The sequence below is a fragment of the Maylandia zebra genome, linkage group LG16 (genome assembly GCF_041146795.1).
Source record: "Maylandia zebra isolate NMK-2024a linkage group LG16, Mzebra_GT3a, whole genome shotgun sequence".
In the NCBI taxonomy this organism is placed as follows: domain Eukaryota; kingdom Metazoa; phylum Chordata; class Actinopteri; order Cichliformes; family Cichlidae; genus Maylandia; species Maylandia zebra.
The window spans coordinates 14,472,149-14,495,877 of record NC_135182.1 but is presented as its reverse complement, the minus strand read 5'-3'; the positions used below and the strand labels follow the sequence as shown (position 1 = coordinate 14,495,877).

General features: G+C 45.3%; 1 protein-coding gene across 2 annotated transcripts in view; it reads right to left on the bottom strand.

Moving 5' to 3' along the window:
• Positions 1–224: 224 nt before the first annotated feature.
• Positions 225–23,729, bottom strand: part of si:dkey-100n23.5 (cyclic AMP receptor-like protein A) — a 51,680-nt gene continuing 28,175 nt past the window's right edge. Inside the window, exons 12-13 of one of the 2 annotated variants that reach the window (XM_004551224.4) lie at positions 9,635–9,782; positions 225–1,449 (exon numbers count right to left, since the gene is read on the bottom strand). In XM_004551224.4, coding sequence (XP_004551281.2) covers positions 1,288–1,449; positions 9,635–9,782 — 310 coding nt within the window. In that variant the 3' untranslated portion in view covers positions 225–1,287. The remainder of the gene's footprint in view (positions 1,450–9,634; positions 9,783–23,729) is intronic. The other variant, XM_076874773.1, reaches the window with a different exon arrangement.

Below are 23,729 nucleotides of genomic sequence, written 5' to 3'. Positions count from 1 at the left end.
GGTTTTCGTAGTTCAGTTTGGCAAAGACGGAGCTGACGGCTGGGAGAGATCCGACCGTAACGAAGGCTTGAAACCAGAAAAAACCAAATGGGCTGTGGCAGAGCATAGCAGGTGGTTCACGCTATTAGCCTGACAATCAGCGACACTGTTCCTTACTTCAAAACAGGCTGGCATAGGCACCTTAAAGAAACAAATAAAAATAAAAAAATAAAAAAGTATCCGTGTGTGTGTCTACCAGGGGATTTATTTGACCAAAAGCATCTCTCTGTAGTTGTTCATAAGGCTGTGTGTGTTGAATTCGGTTCTGCTTGACGGACACCGCCGAGCAGCAGATCTGGACCAAGAAAAAAAGTTTCATCTCATCTGGTCCAAGGCAAAGTACAAAAATAGAGTGTACAGTTAAATATGTACAATACATTGATCTGTTAGAAATATTGTATAACAAACAAGTGTAGTATTTTTCATTAAAAAAAAAAAATACAAAATAACCTTCCAGAAGTGAATACATGTGCAGCAGTTGCATCAACAGTAACAAAAAACAGGCAGAAAACAAATACTGTGAGGAAGGTGACATGGGTGCTTTGGGATTTAGTTGCCCTGTTGAGGCATCTTGACTGTTTATAACCCCTCCCACTTCTGTAGTTCAACTCCACACCCACATCCCCCCTGTTGGCAAGAAAATTGTTCAGTAGCAGGATCAATCTCAGGGTAGATGCAGATGCTTTCACGTCAGACACACGGGATACATCTTAAAGGCCTCCTTTTCAACTAATCTCCTGCAGAGACGTGAAAAGAGAATGCTAAAGGAACACCTTGTTATGATTGCCTTTCAGCGGTCCTTATGGGTTCTTTTTTTCTCCATTTTATTGTTGTGGCATGCCGAAATGCTGCAGACGTACAGAATACGATGCAGAGAGGGAAATCGTTTCAAGACCTTTTTGGGAAGAAGCAGATGCGTTTAACATCGAGAGGATCTTTACAGCGCCCTAGTCCTTCCCCTTCTCTTGTAGTAATGCGCTGAGCTGGAGCTCTGTTCAGTATGTGTGGTGTGTGTGTCTTTAGGATATTAAATAGTAAAGGATGGGGATTAATAATGGAACCTGACAGCTCATCTCCGGCTCCTATCTGCCTGACTGTCCCCCACAATCTTCCCTTCCATTCCCTCCCTACCTCTTTTTCCTCCCTCTCAGTTTCTAATCTGCTGCGTTTCTCTCTGGCTCTGACCCTCCTTCGTGTTCCTTCCCTCCATCTCTTTTGTCTCCCTCGCTCTCCCTCCCTCCCGCTCTCTCAGGGCCCTCGGTCTTTCAGGGTCATGTCAGGAGAGTAGAAGAGCACATTGGTGTCATCGTCATCGCTGAGGTCGGCCAGGTCAGCCTGCGTGTAGCGCACCGCCCCGGGGTAGTACTCTCCAATCCGTGTTCTGTCACAGAGCCGTGACTGCAGAGCCAGCTAGAAAACAGACACGCATACAGTTTGGAATTAGTACACAACACTTATACTGGTGTAGAAAGGATGTTCACACTAAAGCTCAAGACTCAAACGTTTTTGGCCATTAAATTAAAAACAGTGCCCCAGGTAGATAAAAATGAAAATATTAAACCCCAGATTTGCATATCCAAGGCGTCATCGTGAAGCTGTGGGTCGCCGGCCATAAGAACCAATAATCCCCTTCAAGTTCATTTTCTCATGCACCTCTGGACCGCTTTAACCCCGTCTGCTATTTTTTAAAGCATCCATGTTACAATCTTTAATGTGTCAAAACGTTGGCCATTCAACTTCAATTTCATTTTGGCTAAGAGACGAGACTGCACGGAGGGAGATTTGCTGAGCAGACTGAGTGGGAAGTGAAGGTCGCTGTGGTGTGACCAACAAAATCCCGCCTTTTCAATGCAGTGTGTGCTGGAATAGGATGGCACGAGGAACAACTGAGGTCGTTAAGCATTGAATGTTCTGCCTCGGGACGCAACAGTAAAACTTTTGTTATGGTGACATCAAAATGCTTAAAATTCTATATACTAGTGTGAGAAGTACGAGCCGCTGTAAAGGCCCACTTATGCAGAGTTAATTTTAAGACTCATACTGTGGCTCTGCTAGAATCTTTGGTCATCCTGCACAACGCTAGATTCCACCTTTTGTAAATTCCATGAAAGCAGCGTACTTCAAACAATATAAAAAAGAAAAAAAAATAAACGGCAGTGCAATAAAACTTTAATGAGCGTCTAAATCTGAAGAAGAAAGTGTGCAGCCCTACATCACTTAAGCATGAACTGCTTTGATGTGTGCGAGTAGCGGGAGAAAATAGCCTAACTGTCCAGTCAAGCCTGAGCATGTAAATGATATGCACGCTTCTAAACACGCTCACAAACGTCAGGCTCATGAGAGGCAAATGAGATTCTGCTCATTTGAGTTTGTACGTGTGAGCAGGGATATCGATGCACAGTGCCCTAGCCAACAATACTGAAACCGGGAAAACGTTTAGTAGATTACACTGGATCTGGAAATCTGGAATTTTCCTGTTTATCTCAGTCACCATTCCAAATGAAAGTGGGAATAACGGTCCACATTTTAACTTTTAAGCTGCCAAAACACCTTGTCTTGTGTTTTGGCTTCTGCTAAGCCCTGGAAATCATTCATAATGCAGTCAAACCACCCTTCCCTTCCTTGATTGCATTTAATTGCTTCACTGGTACTTGAAAATCCCCTCAGTGTGGGGCTGTTTTCGATCTAACAAAGAAAATTACCTATGGAACTCAAGAGTGAACAATTACATAAGCTTGTTTGGGTGAGAAGGGGGGGGACTTTTGTCCCCTTTCAATCTCGCAAACATTACAAAATTCACAGCACAAATCTCGTCTCTGGGTTCCACTGACTTTGGTTCTGTCAGATGAGCTAGTGACTGTGAAACGGGAATGTGATTAATGCACAGCAACTGTTTTTATGCTTTTTGAATGGTGTGATTATGCAAACCGAATCAGATGTTTGGCTGTTTTATATTTACATTTATTCAACTGGCAGATGTTTTGTTTTTTAGTACTGTTACCGAGCCAAGCCAGAGTAGCTCACAGTTCACAGGTTTTTCATTGAAGAAGGACAATGTGAGCTACAGTAGGATGGAAAGATGAAGGGTGTTTAGACCAGTTTAGACTGGGATTTTAAAATCCACATTGCTACCAAGACTCTTGTTCCATTGCAGATCATATGAATAGGACTGCTCACAAACCTGCATGGGATTATTCATGTAAGTGGGAGATGTGCTGATGGCTACTCTGCTGAAATACCCAGAAAAGAGTAAAGAAACGCAGAGTGACATATGCCATCTTTGGCTGGTTGAACCTCAGATGTGCTGCTGCAGTTTGGATTTATTTATTTATTTATATATATATATATTTTGCTGGGGTTTCACTGGCAGCCCTGCCAGAAGGGAATACAGTACACATACACTATAAGAGAGCAAGGGGGAGGACTGAACAGAGGTTTAACCAGCTGAGCCTCAGCAGCGTAACAAGGCTTTGTCTGCCTCTCCTTAACACACGACAGCTGTGATGCGCAGTTTCGGTTATTGGTGGACAAAAGGGGGCCATGCTCGTGTGGGCACGCGGTGTTTCCACTAAAAAAAACAAACCCCAAAGCCCCAACAACAATCGTGTTTTAAAATCAGCCTGCTTTGCGTTAAGATTGCCACGATACCGAGACATGTAGGGCTTTGGAAGAGCTTCCTTTCCTGCGTGCACACTCATAAACACAGAGAAGGAGAAGTGAGATGTGAGCTCATTGCAGAGCCACGGGCGGTTCAGCTGTATGGCTAGAATGCAGATCAATATCAGGGTAGGAGCGAGAGGAAGAGGGAACGAGACGGAGAGTACACAGGTGGGAGGGAGATGCTGGAGAGCAGCAAAAATAATGTAAGATAGATAAATGCCAGAGATGCTGTAACAGGGTACTGGGAACAGAGGAGACAGCAGAAGAGTACGGCGAGGCAGAGATGGGCAGAGAGAGGGAGAAACAGAAGAGCGGCTTCACTGCCGCGAAAGAGGAGGAGGGTGGGGGAAACCGAGGACTAGATAAAGAAAACGATGCCATGACAAAGAAGCAGGTTAATGGAAGAAAATGGGTTTTAAAAAACAAAAAAAAAACAAAAAAATGCCCTTCTGTTCACAGTAATAACCTGGTTGTGTGAATGCATGAATCAGATCTGTAACCAGAAGAGGCCTCTCAGTGAAAGTGTGTTAGTTTTAGTTTTAGTTAGACCGACTCTCCTCACGCTTAAATTTAGCTTCAAGAGGAAGCGAGGAGGAATGGAAATATCTGCTAAAATCACGACCTGGTCCGATTTCTTTTTTTGTTTTTTGGTGTCATGATTTGAGTTTTAATCTGGTGTGTGCCGAGTCTTTTACTTAACTTTGTAATTCTCTGCACTGCAGTACGAAACATAACTGGCAGGTAGGCTTACTCACCTTAAAGGTCAGTGTCTAACTAAATTTAGGGGGAAAAAATGAATGGCAGTGAAAATGTGTGGGTGTATGCAGCAAAGGCTATTTGAAAAATTTAACAGCTACAATTTCTATGGCTCAAAGTAAACAGTGTACTGAAAGCCACCGCGCTTCCTGTGTTTTTGCTCAATCTCTCAACTGAAACTGGCCAATAGACATCGTGCAGGCAGAGTGTGCTGTGCTTTTATGTCTCTAGTGACGAGGACCCATGTCCACTACGAGTCTAGACTCAGGGAAACCCAGTGGTATTCACAATCATGCATGCTAGCCTAATAATCAACCTGAAATGCCATTAAATTTAATCTCATTTCCATCCTGCAGTTTTATTTTTAGTTGACATGGGAGCTGCTCGAATGGCTGCCAAGATCATTTATTTTGTAAGGTTTTTAAAAAAACATGTAAATTAGTTATTTTTAGCAAACTCTGCATCACGATCTTTCACATGTCACCATTCAAATCAAAGCAGCTACTTTTCATAGTGAGAGTGGAACAAATTGTGGATGTTTTGAGGGATCTAAATGTGGTGCCCAAACTCAGCGTTGCTGCCAATTTGCTCCAGTGGCCATTTGCAAGCACTGAAACAAATAAATGGCACATTTTTGCCATACCCTATAAAATGCGTGAGCCTTTCTTAGAACTCACAAAAGTGCTTTTATCTGCACTGTCTCATCCTAATGTGCTATCTATGCACTGAGCAGAACAAAACTGGCAGGGCCACGGAAAGCAATAATAATGCCTTTTTGCTATGTGCTGCATAAGCCAAAAGGGAACCTAATAAACTGAGAACAATTCAAAATCTTGGAGTCCAGTATCAAGGTTTAAAAAATACCAATGGCACAGTACCAGGCATGTTTGAATGACTGAACATATTGGATATTAAAAAGGTACTCCGCACTTAAATGTTGAGTTTATTGAGCTATAAACTTAATGATATTACTGTCACTATTACTGGGATGAAACACGTCAGTGCTGGTGGTAATGACATTTCTTTGCAAATAATAAAAACCTGAATGTCACTGTTTGAAAATGGCTCAATAAGCAATCTACTGTTTTAAACCTTGCAAAGCCAGACTGCCACAGGTCAGACTGTTTAGGGCTCATCAACATGTCTCAGATCAGCTCAAATCAGCTGTGGGAGAACCCCTCCCACCCCTTAGTGTTTCATACTTGAATGATGGAAACTCATTTACATGAATGTCTGCCATTTCCTGCAAACGCTCTACTTAGGGTTTTTCAGTTTTGGTGCAGTGGTTTGGACTTGTGCTTTTGAGGGCTGTGAAAGCACCACCAGACCCTCACATAGCTCAGCAATAAAGGTGGCAAGATGCCCCCTTTTTAGTGAGAGACAAAGACACACAGAAGCTTTAAGCAGTATCCGCGCTGGAGCCAAAGGCTTGAACTGATGCAGCACGAGACCAGGATGGTCAGGACCAGCATGGCCTTCCACCACATTAATGTCTGTTTCAGCTGATTACGGATTTCTTCACCTCAAATAAACCCTCTGTGGCAGACATGTGTCTCTTTCCATTTTCTCTGGACTGGAAAAGAGAGTGGGCAGCCCTCTCCTCACCCTTTCTCACCCTTTTTCCTCATTTTATTTTTAATACGTGGGGGTGGAGTTAGATTAAAAACTCTGGGTGAACTAACATTTTAAGAGGTCTCTACCCAAAGTACAGGTGCAGATGCAGATACAGCAAATGCATTACATTACAGTCGACGCATGAGTCCACTAGTGGCTTGAAGGTGAGCTGTGGTATTTGGTGCCAAGATGTTAGCAACAGATCCTTCAAGTCCTGTAAGCTGGGAGGTGGGGGCTCCATGGATCAGACTTGTTTGTCAAGCACATCCCACAGATGTTTGACTGGATTGCAATCAGGAATTTTGAGGGCAAGTCAACACCTCAAACTTGTCCTCCTCAAACCATTCCTGAATCATTTTTGCTTGGTGGCAGGAAGCATTATCCTGCTGAGAGAGGCCAGAGCCATCAGGGAAACAGTGCTTAGGGTAGGTGGTAATAATCATAGCATCATAGTAAAATCCACATGGATGGCACGACCCAAGTTTTCCAGCAGAACATTGCCCAAAGCGTCATACTGCCTCCACTGGCTTGCCTTCTTCCTATACCACATCTTGGTGCCAGGTGTTCCCCAGATAAGCAAAGTACACACACCTGGCCATCCACGTGATGTAAAAGAAAATGTGATTTATCAGACGAGGCCACCTTCTACCATTTATCTGTGGTGCGGTTCTACTGCTCGAGTTCCCATTAATGCTGCTTTCGACGGTTGACAGAGGTCAGCACGGGCACCCTGACAGTGTTGTTTTTCATTTTTGCTCCTGGTACTGTATGACGTCAAAGAGAGCGGCTGTCCCTAATGTAGTCATCTCAGGCACACAGCTCTGCCTGTGAGCACAAAGGTCCCATCCACCTGCTGTTTAAAGCCTCTGTTTATGAGGAGCAGCGAATCGGAATAATGATGGATCGTTATGAGCTGTAAATCACGCAAGACTACTATCGCGGAGTCCAGGAATAAAAACATGAAGGTGGGAACGAGCATAACAGGTCACCTTTAATTAAACTGATTTTCTCCGCCTACCCAAAGCAACAGCCACCAACAACTTTTCCAAAGTACGTATGGCACGAGAGAGCAGAGTGAAGACAGCCTAGGGAGAAGGAAAAAAGGCGCCTACCCTTTAAATCATGCAAATGTACTGCAGGCAAGCAGCAACAGAGGCAGAGAGGGAGAGAGCGCTGGTGAGTGAGCACGAGGAGACAGGGTTAGGAGGGCCAGGGTGGGGGTGGGGGGTAGGGTTGAAAGCGCAGATTCGTCGCTTTGAGAGAGGAATGTTTTGACGCTGTTGCAAAACCCTCCACACCACCCCCACCCCCACCTCCTTCTCTCCCAAACCCCCCCCCCTCCCCCCCGCGCCCCCTTCTCTTCCCCGCCAATCTCACACCTGATGTGTGGGGGCTGCTGGGAGCCGCATGCCAAGATGAATAACAACCGGCTGTTAGTCACGATAGCGCACGAACACACGCCGCCTCTCTCTCTCTCTCTTTCACTCGCTCTCGCTCTGTCATCTTCTTTCTCACCTTCTCTCTCGTTCTCCGTGAGACGCGCAAACAGCGTTTTCTCTGTGATTTACGAACACATTGAGATTCCGTTTCACTTCTCTGTCTCTCTCTCTCTCCGCTCACCACAGTGCAACATTGACATTTGGGCTGAAGGTCACACTGCACATTCCAGTCTTCCACACTGCGCTCACGACCCGTTATCAGCGTGGTTGGTGGTACTGACTAGGCGACAATATGTGTGTGTGTGTGTGTGTGTGTGTGTGCGTGCGTGTTTGTGTACGCGTGAGCTAAGACCACAAAGAATTTTCTGTGTTTGCGGTTCAATATCTGCTCTGGCTCGTATCTGCAGATACAGTCAATGTTTGCAGATTGAGACAAATCTGTGGAGAACCCTATTGATTGTGGTGTTTATTGAAATGCAACCACGCAGGTTTGTGGTTCAAATTTAAAAAAAGAGAGAAATTAAATATAATATATACACGTAATTTTTTTGGAAAAGCTTGTCTTCATTACATGTTCCTAAGCCCTGAATTTGCCATTTTACACTTTAAAAAAAGGGGGGGGGTTTGTACCAAAAACCCAACAAGCATTTTCCGTACAGGTGGCGTGTGAACACCTGTAACAGATGGTAACAGTCAGTGTGGGAAGTTAAATGGCCTAATTACAAATCCTGAAGCAATTATTTCTCACTGGGAAGAGGGCTAAGATGATGTTGCAAAAAAAGAAGGAAAAAAAAGTAAAATGACTTTTGTAGAATTACCACATCATTAAACTTAAACATCTTCCTTACGTAAGCATTTCAACACTGGTATAAACAGAAAATTCAGCCACTCATTTCGATGCCCTTCAATTCGTATGTCTTTGCTGGGATGGGCTTCAGCCACCTGAGTCCCTGAAAGGAGTAAGCAAAGGTACACTGCAGAGGACAGATGGCATTCAGAGCTTTATAAAGCTCCTTTCAGACGTGGAATCTGTGACATTGCCGACTGAATAGATCTGCTGAAGGAATGGATTTTAAACCACGCTAACAGCAGGAATAACAATGATGCTCAATCTGAAATTCACATAATTCAAATGAGTAATCCCAGTGATCATTTTTGCTAAATGTCACAGCAAAGCTGATGTTTTTTTCTTAGGACTAAAATGTATTGGAAAACTTTGGTGATCCCAGACTTTTAATCCGTCACCACAGATTTAAATTTGCCCATTTAATTCACGTGTCTATTACTTTACAGTTAAACTGAATTATACCTGCTAACCAGCTGCATATTGGGTGGTTGCTGAGTGTGTCTACATGCGTATCCTGGTTATGACAATCTTTTAGAAGTACTCTGTTTTTGTCTTTGCGTCTTTATTTCTGACACTTGAATGGGCCTTTGTTCTAGGTGTTAAGAAACCTGGATATGCTTCTGAACATGTTGAAGTACCCTTATACAGCACATCCAGGTGTCTGAATGTTCCAGCCAAGTTACCTCATAGAAACACAAATAATGGTGGGAGCAAGACATTCAAGTCTACAGAAGACAGTTTGCAGAATGCCTGTTTCTCAACATGTAGAGTGAGACAAGTCAGGTCAAAGCCACCTGGGCTTATGTTTAGTAGCTATGAAGATGAACTGTGAGAAACTATTTGCATGCCTAATCAAATGTATATAAGTGTCATATCCTGAATATGGTTAAAACCAGGATAAGCTTAGGTAACCTGGGATACTCTGTCCATGTAAATGCACACATTGTGACCATGTTTGCATACTTAGCGCTGAACTGTAAGCATTTAACCAAATGCACAGTTTCAACCAGTATAAGCCTCGATTGAGAGCTCGTGTCAGTGCAACAGCCTGATTGGTTCCTCGCGTGTTGGGTTAAATATTTTCAAGTGACACGGACATGTATTTACCTTTATTTTTTGTCACCCAGGATTGATTCGCATCAGTGCAAGTCTTTGAACAGACTACTGTATGCAATCACATGAAAGATGACTGAGTGTCTATTCAAGCGTAACCACTATGTATAAATAGCCTCCAGATTTAAATAACGATGCGGTTCTCACAGGTGTGTGTGAAGTTTACCTGCATGCCAGTTGGGCTCAGGAGGCTCCACCAATCCCTATTCAGGCCAAACACAAAGGCATTGGCCAAGCCGTGGAGTGGTGCCGACAGGACGTGCAGAAGTGTGAGGTAGAAGGACGGTGCTTTAGGGTAGAAGGCGTTATGGAGCCTGGAGGAGGAGGAAAAAAAGAGAAGACAGAGAAGTTTTAAGTTCTCCCGTAAAAAAGTTGTAAATACAGAGACAACTAGGAGCAGAGCTTTAGACGTGACGATGGAGTAATTCAGGGAGAAATCAGAGGGAGAAGACGGCAACGGGGGAAAGGGGAACGGCAGAGAGCGAGAGGTTGATAGAGCAGCAGAAAGAGAGGGAAAGAGAGGCAGAGGACAAGTGAGTGACAGAGTGAGGGACAGGGTGAGAACGAGAAGTAAGTGGCAGAGGCAGAAAAAGGAGAGAGAGAGGAAAAGGGGAGGGCGAAAGAGCGAGTGAGCTTTATATCAGCGTTTAAGAGCCCATTAGGCAGCGTGAGACGGCTGGGCTGACACATTCTTGGCTGCCGCTTCGACAGCACGCAGCACTTTACAAGGACAGGGAGATGTGTAGCGCTCAACTCCCTTCCTCTCCTTCTCACCCCCTTTCTCTCATCTCAGTTTCCTACTTCTCCTGACCACAATTTCGCCATCCCATCTTTCCCTTCTTTTTCATTCCGCGCACGTTTCCCCCGCACGCTGCTCGGCCTCACTCAGATATCGCCCCCATTTCTTTGCATTCAGTTTCATCTATCTGGATATCTCATTTTCATCTTGACTCGTGAGAGTGAGCCGCTATTCCTTTCTTTTCAATTTCCTTCCCCGCGCCTGGAAACCTGGGGCACGACTAGGAGAAGAACCTGATATTGTATGGTGCGGCTGAGAACTAATGGCTGCCTCTGAGAACGATGCTGCTCAGCCATTAACCCTGGATTAACCTTGTATTAGCGCTGCTCGCTGGGCTAGCCCGCCACTAATGTCTTTTATTGATCTATTAGCGTGAGAATCAAACCGCCGCGCGGCTCATGGCATTTTCTGCATGTGTTGTGTTCTTGGGTTTAGTGTGCAGCACGAACTAAGTGGCCACAGTGGTTGACCTCAGGGTCGCCAAAGTCATCTGTGTCTTGGGGGTTGGGTGGGCCACTCTTGTATTGTGGTTGCACAAAGTTACGTGGGACTCTCCAATCACCTATTCCTATGTGACTGTCTGACTCAGAGAGATTTTTTTTCATTAGTTTTTGAAATGACAATTATATTGGGGAAATCTTTAGCAATTTTAACACCGCTGTGCTTTAAATCACTCTCTGTAGCAATCACTTCACAATAGCACCACAAATACTGAGCCATCACTGCACCCTGCACATGAACATGACGAGTCTTCGTGGCTGCAGTGACATCAGCCAGGCTAATAAAAATAACTCCTGGTGACTAACCAAATGTGTTTTATAAAAACAATGTTAAATGTCGTGATGCTATTACATCACTGTCACTTTCTAGTCGCACAGGAGGCAGATAATGTTTTAGAGAATACTACTCAAAAGACTGGAAACTTTCTACTTACAATAACAGGACACTGAAGGCCAGATCAAAAATAAACAAAAAGCTTTGTGTAGTGGAGACGTCCAAAGTAGGTTCAGGGCTTGCAACAGGATTTATTTCCAATAGGAAACACATAAACTTACATTGGCAGGGTTATCCTTCAGAGGAGTTTCATTTGATGGCAGATGGTTTAAGCACTGAAAAGGCAATGGATAAATCCATTTTAACACATTTAAGCACAAAGCAAGCATTGAGAAGCACCCAGGTGCCAGGAAGAGGAGCGACTCTGTTACTTGCCGTGAGAATCAACTAAAATCGGAGCAAATTGATTTATATTTAATATTTGTCATTATTTTTTGGAAATGACTAAAAAGTTAATGCAATGTCTTACATTTCTAGAGACATAAAAAAGAAAAAAAGAAAAAACAAAACACTATATATCCCAAACAGGAGTCCTCTCTTTCTTACTGGGGATTTATGCTTCAGCAGGAAATTTGTCACCTCAATGTGAGGGGTGATAATCATAAGCATCAATATAAGGATCTCAGCAAATTTCTGCCTATCAGAAAAAGGAATTGGAAAACTTGAGCAACAAAAATGTTTTACCCCACAAAAACCATGGAGCAATTAACACACAAGTCCACCAACACAAGCATAAACACTTCGACGTCAGCCACGCACATGGGCCAAACTGTCGGCTCGATTCAGTCTAAATCAGGCCTCAGTAGTAGATGGTATTTCACAATTTTCTGCCCAGTCTGTCAGGACATCATGTCCAGAAAAAAAACAAATAAGAACTACTGAGCTCATTTTTGTGCTTGAGTTCTTTTGTGGATGTAGACTTCTTCTGCTTCTGCATCACGGTCTTGAAAAAGGCTGCGTGCACCACCCATTTTTAGACGGGAAGATTTTGTTCCCGGAGATAAGATGGAGCTCCAGTTGGGATGTCGCAGCTGTATGAAACTAATAGCTGGTGCAGCTTCTTTGGTACACACAGCTGCTTCAGGTGCGCTGTCAACAGCAGCCTCTTACACTACCAGCAGCAGCGATAGCAGAGCCTGAGTTTCTGCTTGATGAAAATATAAACGAGGCGCTGTACATGCTTTTTTCCTAACGTCTGATAACTTCCAAATTAGCCAGCTTTTTCCTCCACCTTGCTCTCGCCAACGTGACAACTAAAAACACAGCGTTGATTTATGTTACCCAAGCGAGATATGATTACAAAAAAACCCTGCATTTTCAAAATATTTTAAGGTTATACGTTTTCGGATCCATTTGTTATTCCTAAACTTAACCTAGCCTGGCCACTCGCACTTTTGTGTCATTACAGTGTGTTTATTTACAGCAAATTCCAACCCGATACTACAATAACGACCGTGAATGTTTTTTATTGTAGTGCATTTGCAGACACGGTTTTGCTAAATCTGCTTTCTGCTTCATTTTCATACAGATAAATTCCCAACCTGCAAGCCACTCTTAAATATGAAAAGAAAAAGATAAAACTTGCAACAGAGGCTATCCATCATTTTAATTGTGGTCTCTTGGAGCAATAATACATAAATGATTATTTTTTCCTGATGTAACCACACTCAATAATCTCAACGTTTAAGTGAAACCAAACTCTGATCCTTAAATGCGTCAATAAAGGCCTTCAGTCACTGGACACGTTAACATAATATTTGCAAATATCAAATCAAGCTTAATTTTTATGATTCAAATAAGCATATCTGACCAATCGGACCGCTGCACATGGCAACAAGTGTGCTGTAGCTCAAAATGTGCACCAGTATTGGATACACAAATAGTAAAATAACACTATTTTACCTCTTACACACAGCTAGATGCTGCGGGTCAATCGGCTCTCTGAAATGATTTCCCCACCTCCTCAGATGTGCTCCCAGCTCTGCCAGCAAGAGTTCAAACTGCCCCACTAACAACATAAAATGTATGGAGGCTATGAAGACATAGGCTCCTTACAGCTGTTACATACACTAACATCTTTTGCTTGAACAACAGTCCAGTTCTTTTTTTTTTTTTGATAATTTAAATTCTTTACACGCCATAGAATTTGACTGCTGTCTGCTCATTGCTAATTTAACCATGAAGTTTAATGATGCCAAATTCCCTTTTCTAGTATAAATGAACCGACTACAATGTCTGCCAAAATCTTTCGTTATAGAAAACGGGGATGCACGATTCAGTGTTTATTTCTATTTTTTGCCTTGATACTGATCCTGAGTCTTTGTGTATCTGTTTGGCGCACCTTTCTGACCCAAATACTGAAGGTCCAGATTCAAGAACAAATGATCTTTAATTGCCAATATGGATTCGATTTTAAGCTTCTTTGGGCAAATGCAACTGCAGAAATTGCGTAAAGTGTCTCACTCTGTTTGAGTTGGGATGACAGAGAAACTCAGTCTCCTCGTGGTTTATGGTTGTTATTACAAATATGTTTTAAATTGGCATGCCACAGTGGAGGACCGTAACTATGAGAGCGGAGGCTTCAGCTCTGTCAAAACTTAGCCACACACACCAAAATAAAAGGAAAAGGGGAAAGAGTCGTAGTGGCTACAGACGTCATGCCCTGCCTTCACTCCATCTATGCTACAAGCAAGGTACGCCTGGCCATTTGGAAAGGCCTAAGGAAATGTGACTGTTTCATGTACCTGTCACTTTCTAAACAAACACACACACGGCTATGGTCTTTGGCCCCATTATGAAGTCCTAATCAGTGAGCGATCCAGCTATGGTACCTGCAGCCGGCTGAGAAAGGATGGTATCTATGCCATTTTATGAAGGAAACCTGATAGAAAATTAGACTGAAATTCAAATTAGAACAGAATTATTATTATTAAACCAAAGAAGCTAAATGCAACAAATCCTTCTGAGAAAGTCTAAATGGTCCTGAGGGTTCCCCTCTGCTTTACCATCGAGTTGCTCAGAGAATTAATAATTACTCACAAAATGTATTAATTAATTAGTGAAAGCTTAAATTATGCGCTGACAGAACTCTTTTTTTAACAAGTGAATGAAACAGTCGGCACTGGTTGAAAACCAGACTGTTTCCCAACAAAAAAAGACTGCATAAAGATATAAGGGATACATGTCGCCATCTAAGCTTTGAGGATCTATATACCTTTGTGGCACTGTGCCCATATGCTTTTGCCACATTCAGGCATTTTTATTTTTACTTGCATACTGAGGGAAATGCAGACAGTATAGCATCACCTGATGCCACGGGCTGGGTTAGGGCATATTGTAAACAGTGTGACAGTAAGCTTAAGCGTGGGAAGAGAGCTTGGTTCACCTCAACTCCAAGCAATTCACAAGAGGTTAGACTTCTTCTAATATTCTCCTGAACGATAGGTAGCACCACTCAAACCATACCGTCATATCAGTATTGATATAGGAAGAGAAGATGTTTTTTCCACAGTCTCACAGAAACTGTTGCACCATCTCCCTCTGTCTGAGCAGTAACTTTTATATCATTATTATGGCAGTAAAAACCATCATGGTCGTACCTCAACCCAGCTGCGATAGCAGTGGTACGATGTGCCAAGTAACAAAAGTCAACAGGTCAAAGAAAAACTAAAACAGCGGTGCATTTGACAGGGAATAAACGGTCACCAAAAGCGACCGGAGAGATGTTGTACTGTAGGGAAGAGAGAGCTCAGTGTGAAAGTGAAGCTGTCAATTTACTTGCCAATCTATGTTCCCACCCTCATCTTTAAGACCACAAGCTCTAGATCACAGGTGTCGAACTCCAGGCCTCGAGGGCCGGTGTCCTGCAGGTTTTAGATGTGTCCTTGATCCAACACAGCTGATTTAAATTGCTAAATTACCTCCTCAACGTGCCTTGCAGTTCTCCACAAGTCTGGTAATGAACTAATCATTTGATTCCGGTGTGTTGACCCAGGATGTTATCCAAAACCTGCAGGACACTGGCCCTTGAGGCCTGGAGTTCGACACCCCTGCTCTAGATAGTGACCTAAAGAATGAGACTGAGAATACAAGCTGCAGAAATCAGTTTCCACTAAAGGATGGCCAGATGTTCTCTTAGTGATAGGGTGAGTTGTGTCGTTTGGCAGGACCCACTACTTTGCCACATAAAACAAAACTAACTGAAATAGATCAGATATCTGACTAAGACGCCTCCTGGATGCCTCCTAGGTAAGATGTTTTGGGCATGTTCTATCAGGAAGACCTAATTCCCGCCGGATGAGCTGGAGAAAGGAAAAGGAGGTCTGGGCTTCTCTGCTTAAACTGCTACCCCCACGATCTGGAATCCAGAGCAGTAGAAAAACGGATGGATGGATGAATGAACAGATGGAAGGATGGATGATTAAGGAGATTTTAGTGTATTTTTTCTTGTCATTTGTGCACATTTTGTTTATTTTTTAGCAGTCTTACAAACAGCTCCTAAAACTTTTAGATTTAAGTTACGCAAACTTTGTCAAAACCAAGCAGGCACATAAACAGGCTGTTGTTTTTTCCCCTTAAAAGCCCAGTGAGAACTGCAGGAGAAAAGCACAGAAGATGATTATGGAGATTCATCCACAAATCTGGTTATAATCCTCTCTTATCCTCTTTTGCAGCGTGAGGTTGCAAGGTTTATTTGCCATTAATCTGTCTCCATTTACCTTCCAACAACCCTTTAAAAAGTTGTGACAGAAAGAAAAGCACAAGTTGAGTTGGCCAGAGGTCGAATATAAACCGGCAACAAGAATCTACCTGCCGTAATTCTGGATAAAGGTGTCGACTAAACGTCTAAACGAAGCTTAAAATAAAACCAACAGTGCAGCCAGTGGAGCGTAGAGTGGCGTATCCTGGTGCTTGTCAGAGTAGGGACCATTTCAGAACTGTTTTCTGGGTTAGCCTACCGCGATATCTCCGAGGACCAGACCAGCTGCTAGTCACATTCATTTCACTTCCCATTAAAGGTGAAATAAATCAGGAGTCCCCACACAACCTCCTAAGAGACGCAGGAAACACACACACAAAGACACACACACGGACACGCACGAAGAGGAAGTTGGACACATGTGGATACACATAAACACACATCACTGCCCGTGCGTGTGCAAAATAGGTGTCTACATTCAGTCTAACCTGGGTCACATACGCCGAGAATGTCAGAAGGAGAGGAAATGCAGTGGATGTGTGTTTGTGTGAGCGGCTGTGTGTGTGCGCCTGCCTGCGTATGTGTGTCTCTCTGACAGCACAGCGGTGAGAGTGAGTGGGTCTGTGTGAAGGGGGGCTATTTCTGGCGTCTCATTTTTTTTTTCCTGCTGCCGCAAAGAAACACGATCGGCGTCCGGGAAACGAGAGCTGGCAGCAAGCAATCATCTGCCTGCCACACACAAACACACACACACACACACAGACACATGCAGGCGCACACACATGCGTGCGCACACACACAGACACACACACAGACAGCACCTCGCAGCGCTGAGCAACACGCGCCATGGCAACGGAACAGCCGCAATTAGAGGCGAAGAGCCTTTCCCCTCCATCGAGGGAGAGACGGAGAGCAAAATGAAAGGAAGAAAAAGAGCAGGCGAGGGGGAGAGAAAGGGAGACAGGAAGGCGGGGGGAGGGGGGAGGCTGGGCAGAGACGAGTGTCAGAGAAACGGCGCTGCACAGGAAGGAGAGAAGGGAGAGCGGGAGCGAAAACGGAGAAGACGATAAAAGAGGTGAAAACGTGGAAGAGTGAGGAGGCCGTGGAGGGGAACGAGGGGCCGAGAGCGATGGAGGAGGAGGAGCAGGGAAGAGGGCAAAGGGGTGAAGGAGCGAGGCTGAATGAAAAAGACTAAAAAAGAAGCCGAAGAGGCAGAGAGAGAGAAGGGAAGGGAAAGAGGAAGAGGAGGAGTAGGAGAGATATCTAAAAAGACAGATTGCAAGACATGAGTGAGACAAACAAAAGAGATTACGTGCGAGAGAAACCAAGATAAGACACGGGGGGGGGGGGGGGGGGGGGGGGGGGGGTGCAAGGAGGTTAGATAGAGAGAAGGGAGAGATGGAGAGGCTGGTGGAGGCGTGCGGAGGATGGGGGAGGATGGTAGGGGGTGGTAGGCTGTTTCTCCTGTGTGAGCCAGGCTAATGAAAGATGAATGAGGGAGGCAGTGGTGAGAAGGAGAGTGTGGCTGCGGGCGATGCCTGGCTGAGGTGCTGTGTGCGCGCGTGTCGGGGTTTTGTGTGTGCGGCGTAGTTGAGCAAGTCTCACAAAAGGGATGATGCTGTGTACACAATATCGGGAGCAAATGGTCAACAACAATAAACACGAAGACACGCTTCTGCGCTCACGCTCGCGGGCGCATGTAGCCTTAAGTCTCAGCCTGCTGCCACCTGTAAGCATGCAGTCAATCATTAGTACTCGCGCAGCGTCTCCGAAGCCTCGCTCACTTATTCAGACCTTCCATCTATCAAGCTGTCACTCACTCTTTGAACCCGTCTATCTCACCTTCCGCATTCTCTGCAAAATCCCTCATTTACTGCCTCTCCCTATCTCCTCCAATATCCCACCCTGCCAGTCTATACCACTTTCCTTCCCTCCGTTTCCATTTCCTCCTTCTATCAGCGTTCACCTTTTCTTTTTCTTTTTTTTGTCTGCCTCTAATTGTTGTGCCGAACATCCTCAGAGCTGTGGGTGAAACGCACTTAAAACAGCTTGGACGAGAACTCCTTCCCCAGAGTGGAGGGCAGCCAGACAGAGAAGTCATCCTGAACCCGATTGCACTTCCTCCGCTCTATGACTGACTGCCTTACTTCTTTTTTTTTCTTCCCTCCAGACAAATCACATGCTTCGCAGTGCCCAAACAAGGCTCTCATTCTCCCTGCGGTGCCGCTGCTGACAGCGAATCAGAACTTTTCTTTGACTAGAAAGTCTAATTCTGTAAAATTGAATTTGATATCTAAGATAAATTATAGGTGGGACAAAATCAATGCAAGTATAGGACAGTAAAGAAGGAGATTTATATATAATTTTTTAAATGTATGCCAAGCTCACATGATATTCTACTGCCTTTCCTGAAGGTTTCAGAAAGATTTTAGCTTTTAAGCCCCTAAAACTAAATCCAGCTCAAAGGTTTCTATTATATCTATATTTCTAAAACATTTAGAAAGACAAACACTAATCTCAAACAGAGAGGATGAAAAATGAACTAGACATTGTCACAGTTTATTTTCGTCTAATTATTCTTCACAGTGCTTCGAGCCATGATAGCCTTTTAAAGGACTCAAAATATGGTAGAATCCACTTGTTGAATCCAGATTCTTCACACGTAAAAACTCTAATCTTTGTGGTTTTTCCTCTCAATAATCTCAATAGACAAAGCAATAAAGAAGATTTTTTTTAAACACTCAACACTGGGTTTTTTAAACTCAGTGCCTGAAATTCATTTACATAAAGCTTGACCTGTTGATCCGTTGGTTGCTTGCGTCTCTTTGATACATGTGTGGTGGCCTTTAGGGCAGCAAAAACCCAGGACAGGCTTTTCTTTGTACAGTGACAACATGTGATCAACCGCGCAAACGTGTGTTCAGCTCTATTGCTTGGGAACTATCTGCTAGAGGATGGTGTGCTTTATCTTCTTTCTCCTGGGTGTAACGACACGTAGATGAAACCACGGTCTGCATGTGCGTCGTGCTAGTGTGTCTGCATGCGTGTGCGCTACAACTGAAAACTGGAAGATGATCTACTTTGAGCATAAGGTCAATATGGGTGTAAATGCTCCCATTATAGACAACTGCACATGCTTGGTCCAAACACGTTCATTTTTGCCAAAATTTCTGGAATAATCCTGAAACACATAAACAGGCACACCTGCATGGGATGCGCACACACACACACACACGCACGCACACACACGGTAACAGACAAAGCGGCATACACAGACCCCAGGGACTAAAGCGGCTAACGTTCACCAACAGAATAAAACCCAAACAAAGAGACATCCTGTTTCCTGGAACACAACACCGCTCAACGCACTGTGCTGGGAGCCAGTAAACGCACGCACACACACACACACAAACAAAATCTCTTCGTGCATCGAAGCATACGTGTTTCCCTGCACCTGATTCATGTACCTGCATGTGTCTGTGCGTCCAGTGATGCCACTGGCTGTGCCTCAGAGTGTTTGTGCGAGTCAGTTCGTCCTTGTGAGCGGCTGTGGCTAGAAGTGTGTCCGTGTGTGTAGGGGTGGGTGCGCGTGTGTGTGTGTCTGTGAGAGAGAGGAGGGAGGGAGGGAGAGCAGATGATAGAGTAGGCTTTAGCTATTCCCTGGAGTGTGAGGCAGCGTTTACGGCACTCACAGAGCAGCCAGAGTGATGAATATTTAAAGACGTGCCTGAAAGAGCAGAGGGAGGGGGAACAGGGTATGTGTGGGTGCGTGTGTATGTGTTTATGTTTGCATACGGCAGAGTGTGAGGGAGGTTATCCAGTATCTCCTTTAGGTTTTGCATGTGTATACCATATGCATATGTGTTCATGTGCATATACACCAGAATGACCCTGTATGCCTATATATGGATATTTGTCTACATGACCTACATGTATGTAAGAGCAGTCAGGTCAGTACATTTCAATGTGTTGGGGTCATGCAAATGTGTTTGTGTGTTCTGCTGGTGTCATTTACATGTATGCAAAGAGATACATGTTACAACTATGTTTCTACTTCAAAACTGAAAATTCAGCCTTGGTGTGTGTGTGTGTGTGTGTGTGTGTGTGTGTGTGTGTGTGTGTGTGTGTGTGTGTGTGTGTGTGTGTGTGTGTGTGTGAAGTACACACAGCCCTGTAGACCATCTCGCCGTCTCGCTAAATGGGGATGAATAGCGGAGAGTCACTGCTGCTCAATGGGAGACGAATGGCTGTGTGGCTCTCCGTCTCCAGCTGCACACCAATCACTGCCTGTGATGCAAATACAAGTGTGCGCATGCAGGCGCGCACAGTAGGCATGGTCACATAACCACCAAATATTATGTGGGTCGAACAGCTGTCTGTGGCTACGCTATCGCACAGGCAATCGGGTTGCTCAAAGAGCATGACATCTGATGCTACAGACAGGTCAGATTTGCAAACATTGATGTTCTCTGTGTGTAAATAGGTTAAAATAAAATGTCAAAATTAAAGGATTAGAGGTTTCACTCTTAAGTATGTGCTTTCTTAAAATGTTAACTTTCACTCTGCGCAATTACAGTTTAAACCAAGCTAATCTCAACTTTAGTGGCAAATCCCTATAGACTGTCATGTCACTCCTGCAAAACCGCAAATCAAAGCATCCCAAAAAAGACAAGAATGGTTCATTTTGCCTCTAGATCTGAAAAACAAAACAAAACACCACTTATCTGCAAGTTATATCAAGTTCAAAACTTATTTTAGCAAACAGGACAACGCTGCCACTCTTACACTGTAAATTGAAAGTGAGGCGATGGATAAATAAAGAAGGCTTGCAGACAAAGAAAGATGAGAGTTTGGAACCTCACATACTGCCTTTCAGCACCAGCTTACTTGTTCAAGTAAACAAAATACACCACAAAAGATAGTAAGGGTATACAGTACGAACCACACACCAGACTAGACACACACGCACACACGGGGAGTCACAAACACACGTCCATATGCGCTGAATGCAAGATATTCCGAGAAGCGTAGAGGCAAGGAACGGAAGGAGGGGACTGTAGAAAGGGAAGAGAAAGCAGGAGTGAGAAAGAGAGAGGGAGAGCAAGAGCGCATCCTGGGATGCAGAATGCCGAATACAGTGTGATAAGAGTTAATGTATCCCCCCCACGCCCCTCCCTCCATCCCTCCCGTTTGGCTCTCTCTTTCTTCCTCCCTCCATCCATCCATCCCTCCCTCCCTCTCTCCTCCTCCCCCGCCTCCTCCCCGTTCTCTTTGAGGGATGAATAATAACTGCTGCTCTGAGATTTCCTCCCTCGTTTTTCAAAGCGCAGAGCGGAGATGGGGAAGGTCTGCCTGGCCCGGGTAGCGCGTGTGCGCACACACACAAAAGTGCAGACACGCACTGAAGCACACACAGATGCGTGCGCACACTGTCTTGTTCTCGCTGCTCGCCTGGAGCAGGGAAATCAGATCTCCTCCAGAGAAAGACGAGTGGGGGTGTAGGGGGGCTAGGCGCTGTAGGGAGCCCATACAAAAAAAATAAATAAATAAAAAAATAAAAATCTTGTGCTAGCACCGTATAGGCCTATACACACACCACGAAAACCACACAGACAGCACTGAGTGAAACCAAGAATAACTAGGAGGATGCAAGCTACCTCCTGGAGCGGCAGGGTGAACTCAAGGTTACAGACACATCACCGGTTCAAGCCCTGCCGCCAGGGCCAATCTATCCACGCTGAAGCGCCCCCCTGCACAAGGCGCGTAACCCTGATTGCTCAAAGCCAAGCGGCTTTGAAAACTGGAGCTGCAGCTTCAAGACAAAGCTGTAAAGAAAAAGAAGGGGAGAAAAAAAAAAGCACTGAATGGTAAGGCCGATTTGGTGGTGCGCTTTGGTGTTTAAAAGGGGATCGGGGTGCTTTTGAGGAGAGCAAGAAGTCTTGGCAAAAGACGAGCAGGCTGTCCGGGAGGAGCACTTGCACATCGAGCTGCGACGCACCACAGAAATCGGCAGCTAGGTTCCGAAGAGAGGGCTTATTTATGCAAACAAGCGTACAAGCGCGCACAGTAGGAATCTAGACAAGCCTTGTAAACAAACACACACCCACACCATAAAGCACACAGGGGAGGCGATGTGAGAAGCAGACTGTGAAAACTCTAGTCGTGCCCAGGCAGTGCTTACACACACACGCACACAGACGCACACACACACAGACGCACACAAAGAGCCGAGAGAGACTGAAGTGGGAGAGCGCGAGAGAAAGAAGGAGAAGGAGAAAGGGGAGGAGAAGGAGGAGGGATGAGTGCGAAGGTGCGAGTGTCTGGTGCTACTTTTGTGTTGCCAAATGAGGGCAAGCGAATGAGTGAGTGCGAGAGAGCGAGAGAGCGAGCGTGTGAGAGAGATGGATGTGTACGGCGAAATGACGTAAAATGGCTTGTCCGTGCGAGTGTGTGCAAGCGCGGGCGACACGAAATAGGAGCGTTTTCCCATTTCAATTCGCAACAGCTGGTGTCGAATTAACACATTTACCAGTGTGCATTTGGAACAGATTAAAATTGCGTGTGGCGTGTGACTATGTGCGTGTATGTGTGTGTGTTTGTGTGTGTGTGGCAGCAGCAGATGAGGGCCAAAACAAGAGTGTGTTTGTGTGTGGGAGTGTCTGTGTATTAACGCAATGGATCAGGGCAGGGAGAAATGGCACAGAGAGAGAGAGAGCAGCAGAGAGAGGGTTGCACAGCGAGCGAGCGAGAAAGAGAGAGCTCTACCCGACGGCTTTAGCTGCTGCCCTGGGCCGTCTCTCTAAGCCCTGTTTAGGAGGCTTTGGAGCTCAGATAGAAATAATCCCCCACTCAGACACACACACACACACACACACACGCGCTAGGCATGCACACACAAAATAAAAAACGCACGCACGCACGCAAACACATGGGAGCTGTCGCGGGCAGACGCGAAGAAGCACACACTCCGGTTGAGGCGGACAAACAAGTGCGCACGCATTCACGCCGACACACACACACACACACACACACACACACACACACACACACACACACAGGGGAACAAGCAGAGACAGCACATTCGCCTCGACATGAAACCAACCACCCACCCACGCGCACGCACGCTCTCATATACAACAAAACACACACACTAAGGCTGTCTGCCGTGCGGAAGCAGAGCACAGCGACATCGGCACGACACCGTGACAAACACTTTACACACTCCAGCACTCAGCAGAGGGGAGGGAAGGAAGGAGGGAGAGATGGAGAAAGAGAGGAGGAGGAAGAGGTGGAGGATATGAGGCAGGGGGAGGGAGGCGAGTGAGTAGGGGAAGGGGAGGGGGGGGGCTAACAAATTAATAGGAGCCGGAGATATATACAGCCAGCGCTGCTGAACGGGGGAGGAGGAGGAGGAGGAGGACGACGACGAGAGAGCAATTCATTCCCGTTTTCTACTCGTTCGCTCTCTGGAGAAAGGCAGAGCCGAGCTGAGCGAGAGCGTATTTGCTCAAGAGAGGGGAGAGAGAGAGAGAGAGAGGGGGGCTTTGTGTCGCTGAGGAGAGGAAAAGTGGAGGAGGAGGAAAAAGGGAGGGAGGGAGGGGGTGGAGTGGGGTGACATAAAAACACAGCAGCAGAAAGATGGAGCGCCTGAGCAAGGAAGAGTGAAAATAAGAGGACAATAACAAAGACTTTTTGAGCGTAAAAGAAGGCGAGAGGAAGGGAAAGTGGCATTAAGGGAGGGAAAGGGGGTGGTGTGTGTAAGGTTGGGGGGGGGGGGGGGGGGGGCAGCGTTAGCGCAGGATGCAGTTTGTCATCTTCATCAGCCGACAGCCGGGGCACGGGAGGAAAGGGTCTGGAATGGATGGAGAGGTGAATGGGGGGAGAAGGGAAGGGTGAGGTGGCGAGCAGGGCGGGGGGGGGGGGGGGGGG